The sequence below is a fragment of the Grampus griseus genome (genome assembly GCF_964374135.1).
Source record: "Grampus griseus genome assembly, chromosome: 3".
Taxonomy (NCBI): Eukaryota; Metazoa; Chordata; class Mammalia; order Artiodactyla; family Delphinidae; genus Grampus; species Grampus griseus.
The window spans coordinates 47,072,562-47,077,994 of record NC_139019.1 but is presented as its reverse complement, the minus strand read 5'-3'; the positions used below and the strand labels follow the sequence as shown (position 1 = coordinate 47,077,994).

At 39.6% G+C, this 5,433-nt stretch overlaps 1 protein-coding gene across 1 annotated transcript; it reads right to left on the bottom strand.

Moving 5' to 3' along the window:
* Nucleotides 1–2,971: 2,971 nt before the first annotated feature.
* On the bottom strand, nucleotides 2,972–4,850 carry LOC309821249 (zinc finger protein 131-like; the record flags this gene model as incomplete). The annotated part of the gene is given in 4 exon segments (XM_082652437.1): nucleotides 2,972–3,116; nucleotides 3,118–3,704; nucleotides 3,708–4,010; nucleotides 4,113–4,850. Coding segments are annotated over 4 exon segments (1,773 nt in total).
* Nucleotides 4,851–5,433: the final 583 nt, after the last annotated feature.

Below are 5,433 nucleotides of genomic sequence, written 5' to 3'. Positions count from 1 at the left end.
GTGGAGATGTTTCCTCTGGTTGACGATTCTTCTGCTTGAGGTAGTACAAGCCTAGGAGTTCAGGTTAAAGCTGCTCTCCGTTTCATGTCTTAACACCCCAATCTCTTTTGCTTAAACCCCAGCTGAGGTTGGCTTGGAGACATCCTATGGGAGACGATGGTCCTAAACCAGAGAGCTGGGGGAACAAATTGGTAGGGTGGATCTTGAGGGAAAAGATGGAGAGCCAGACATGGTGACAGTTCAGCCACTGAGGGAGAGTCTGGGAGACCAAAGCAGGTAAAAAGCAAAAGTACAGCTTGGGGATGCTTTCAGAAAGGGACCAGGATATTGTAGAGCAGCTATACCCCAATAAAAAAATAAATAAAAATTAAATTAAATTAAATGGTTAATTCTAGGAAAGAACAATGGAATAGGGAAGAAGGAGATAATGTTTGCTTTTTTAGTTTGTGCATGTTTGAAATATCGGAATTCATTAAAAGAGAACATGTATTTGTTGTATAATTAAAACACTAATCACTAAGAAAAGTGTAAAAAAAAGAAAAGAAAAGAAAGGGACCAGGAGATGGGAGCCAGGAGGAGGCCCAGAGAAATGCCTTCTCAGACAGCTGTCCTTTATCTTTAGTCACTGCCTCTGCAGCACCTTGTGCCCCTTCCAATAAGTTCCCTGAGCCACTGATATCCTCCAGGGGTTAATGCTCAGTGTTCTTGAACATCCTCTTTCAAAGGCTCCGGCTGGGCTCCGGCTGGGCTCTGGCTACCTGCATTTCACTGTTGTTCTCATATTCTTCCCTAATTAACTCATGCATAACCTCCAGTTTTCACCGTTAACTCTCATTCAATTCTATCACATAGGTAGCAATCCCAAAGCTAAGGTTTACATCTGAGCTAAAGTGAAAATGACACAGCTGCAAAATACCTGGCACAGTAAGTACCAGGTGTTATAACATGTAATGACACTTTGAATTCTGGTGGAAAGTAGTTCCCAGAGCACAGTTTTTCAAATATTTTTGACTGCAATCAACAAGAATAAACAGATTTTACATCACAGGCTCTATATACACATACATATATTTGTGTGTGTGTGTGTATAACTTAAGCAAAAGTAAAAATCGTGAAATGATGCTTAATCTTACCGTGCAAGATCCACTTTGATGATTTCTATCTGATTGAAAGTAAGGCTGTTTGTAACCCACTAAACACATAGCCTGCAATTTGGGAAAACTTGATCTGCAGTACCGTCCAGCAATTGCCTTTTGAGCGCTTATATGTTATCCACATATCATACATGAAGGAGGATTGTGGCCATCTGTTACATTTTCAGGGATTTTCTTCTTATCTTAAACAAACAAAAAGGGAAATGTGGGTCAAGAACTGGCATGTTATCTGCAAAACATAATTTCTCCTTTCCCTCATACTCTTTCCTAATAACCATTCTCCCTTAATTCCCCCGAAATTTAGGAAACATTTATGAGAGAAATTAAAGAAGATCTAAATAAATGGAGGACTATACTGTGCTCATGGATGGAAAGATTTTATATAGATATCTGTATGTCATAATGATGTCAGTTCTTCCATAAAGAGGTCAATAATATCACAATCAAAATGCCAGCAGTCTTTATTTTCTTAATGGAGGTTCACATTCTTATTTAAAATTTTATATGGAAATAAAGTTAGCTAAGTTAGCTAAGAATAGTCAATAGAGCTCTAAAGAAAAAGAACAAAGAGTAAGACTTAACTCTCAGATATTAATACTTGTAAAGCACAGTAATTAAGACAGTGCAGTATTGATACAAAGATAGAAAAATTACCCTGAATAGCAGTTTTATATATCTTTTGTTAGATGTATTTCTTTTCTTTTTTTAATGTGGTTGTTATATTTTATTTTCCAAGTAATACTGATTAAAAATATTTACACACCTACTTTTAAGTCCACAGTTTAGCACTCTTATTTGTATGGCTTTAAAAGTTATAGCACAAGATCTTTACATTAAGGATTGGGGAAAAAGATTCATTCAAAACAAAGCCTGATATATTATATACATGTTTTTTCTCTGTACTTTATTTTAAATACATTAATTTTTAAGTGATGCTCATCTTTTTTTTCATCTGGTGGTAAAATACTAGTGCAACTTTTCATCAAAATAAAGTTTACCACAGATATAAGTGAATTTTCCCAATTGAAAATGGCCCTTCAGCAGCCACTGAATGAAATTTCTCAATCTAACTGAAGTGAAAAAGAACCGGTAGCTGTCACTGTAAGGAAAATACCGAGTGCTATAGCATGACCTACATTGCTCCTTGCAACACAAACTCTGAAAGACCCAGAGGCTCTTTACAGAAGTTTAGTTGAATTTGAAAAGGCACATAGGTGTGGTTGGTTTTTAAACATTCTAGAAATTTGCCGCCACCACCACCACCACCGTTTCTGTTGCAGAGATGACATCTGTGACTGTCAGGGTAGACAAGAGTGTTGTTCAAGCTAAAGAAAGCCAGAAGCCAAAATTTAACTGCACAGTAACAATGCACTTTTCTTCATGCAGCCTTGTGTTTCCTATATATTCAATATTCTAACATGCATTAGAATACATAAACTTGTATTCTAATGATTTTACGTTTGATTTTACAATATGGGGAAAAAAACTTGAGGAAGGACATGACTGGACAAAGAGAGAAGGGAGAACCCTTACCACATGAAAATAGATACATTCGTACCCAACTATATAATAAGAATATAATCCATTTCAGTTTTCCAGAAATATACTTCTCAAAGCTTCCCATTCACTTATGGGAAAGATCCCTCCTCTGTGGCATCAAGTGGGGGAAAATCAGTTTGTTTCAATAGAAACAGTTCAACACAACAGGAAAGAGCTTAACTTTGGTCCACATTTCTGTTAGCTTAAGGACAGTCACACTGCCCATCATCAGTTCAAAAACTCAACACATAAACTTAAAAGTATATTCATTTGTTATTTCATTCTAAAACTGGCATAGGTGTTCTGTTCTCATTTTCTGACTTTTCAGCTTGGGAACCCACTGTTGATTTGGTCTCTAAACCCTCAGCATCTTCGTGATCTTCTCTGGCCGCCGCCGCAGCATCTGCTTGGGTAGGCTCTCTCCTCTTGGTTCATGATTTCAGGGGTCCCTTGATCCAAGTCTGCTTCTAGAAGCTCAGTGTGTACTTCCATTGGCATCTGATTTACCCATTCAACATGCAGCTCCTCTACATGTACTTCGGTACCTTCTTCAGTCTGAATTCGGCCCACTTCTAGATAACTTACCTGGACCTGTTCTGGAAGCTCGTTCATATGTGAATCGTGCACTTGGCTGTCCTGGAGCAGATCTGGGTGGACCTGTTCCACAGTCACTTGTGCCGAATCCACTTGAACCTGAAGCAATGGTAACACGTGCACCTTCCCAACTTGTTCTATAATAGTCATTGATGTCACAGGTTCAGTTTGCACACGTGTTTCTACTGAAAGAACTTCTTCAGTTACTAGACGCTCTGAAATATTATGAGCATCACTGAGATGCCTCCTTAATTCATTTCCTTGCATAAACCACAAGTCACGCAAAGTACAATGGTTGGGTTTATCTCCAGTGTGTATTACCAAGTGATCTTTGAACTGGTCCCAGCTGTTAAACACACTATTACAGACCTGACATTCATAAAGCTTCTTTCTTCCCTTTTTTGCCCCCACTCCAGTTTAGCATGCAGTCAGGTGACGTTTGAGGGTGCTATTTCTAGCAAATCGTTCATGACAATTTGGACATTCAAAAGGTTTTTCACCTGTATGCTTTCGAAGATGCTCTTTAAAATGTCTAAAGTGGTCAAACTGTTTCTCATAGTACTGACATATGTGAATGTTTTTCCCAGTTCTTTGCTTCTTACTGACTCCACCTTCTTCAAGGTGGTAACAATTGAGGTGCTGTTTCCATGCGCTCTCCCGAAGATACCTTTTATTGAATATTTCACACTTGAAACTCTCAGTGGAGTGTGATTTCATGTGTTCCTTAAAATGGTAAAACCATTTAAATGAACGGTTACATTTCTCACAATGGAACAAATCCTTCACATGTGACAGCTGAAGTTCCACAATTTCAATACCTTCTACCTGTTTGCTTGTGGGGTCAGAGGCACAGCCATCTTCATCTTTAATCTGCCCTTTTCTATCACCTTGACGGTACTTGCTGGTGATATCTGCCAATAATGCCAGAGCGGAATCATCAGAGAAACCTGTGCTCTGAATATACTTTACGGACTGCCTGGCAGTAGCCACATCCTCTAACGTTTCAATGCCTTCATCTTCCACTTCGATTGTGCCTTTAGCAATCTCCACCTCGATTTCAACAGGTTCAGATTCTGCAGACGGCAATGACTCAGTGATACCATTTGAAGTTTCTGCAATCTTTCTTTTTTTTGCTTCACTTTTTCCTGTGATAGTTTCCTCTAGTGGAGCTGAGTTTTCTTTGTTCCTGACTTCAAGGGCTTTGATAGCTTCTAGCATTTGTAGAAACTCTGCTGCTTTCCATACATCGTTGCCTTCTTCTTCTCCTTGTATCATTAATTTTGCTGTATATGTGAACTCAATCAAATGACGAAAGGCCATTTTACTAACACCTTCTATCTCCACCAAAGGTTCCTGAGTAAACTCCTGAAAGAATTTGTAAAAGAACTTGCTGCAAGCAGCCAAAACAGCCTTGTGGGCCTTAAAATGGTGTCCGTCGACAATCAGGGTGATGTCAGTAAACCGGTCCTGCTCTCGCTGTTCATTCAATCGGTCCAGGATCATTTTCTGATGTTCAGGGAACTCCTGAAGGCATTCCATCGTCTCTTCGGTCTCCGTGGCCATCGGGTTGTTCTAGCTCACGATCCTCCCTCTCTCCTTTCTGTGCCGAAAGCCTTGCCTTCTCTACTCTCCCCTCTCGGGGCGTAACTCGCCCCACACTTTTCCCGAGCCCTGAACAGCGCCTCACCCGCCATTTCCTCGCGAGTCCCCGGGTGCTCCCTCTGCTTGGGTCCGGCTGGCGCACGTGGGCTCGCTCCGAGACCCGCACGGCTGCGGCGCGGGTGGTGGCGGCGGCCACCTGTTAGATGTATTTCTATGTATTTGGTATTTTTGATGCTGTTGCAAGTTATATTATTTTGTAAATTTCAATCTCTGTTGCTCATATCAGAAAAACAATTGATTTTTCTATCCAGAACTTGTTAACCTTCCTGATTAATTCAAATACTTTATAGATTCTTTTGAATAACACAATCATGTGGTCTAAAAGTATTGATAATTTTATTTACTCTTTTCTAATTCTTTGCCTTCTTTTGGTCTTATTACCCTGGCTAGGCTTTCCAGTACAGTGTCAAATAGAAGTGGGGATAGCAAATATCTTTTTCTTTTTCCTGATCTCAGAGGAAAAGTTTTCAACATTTCAGTGTTA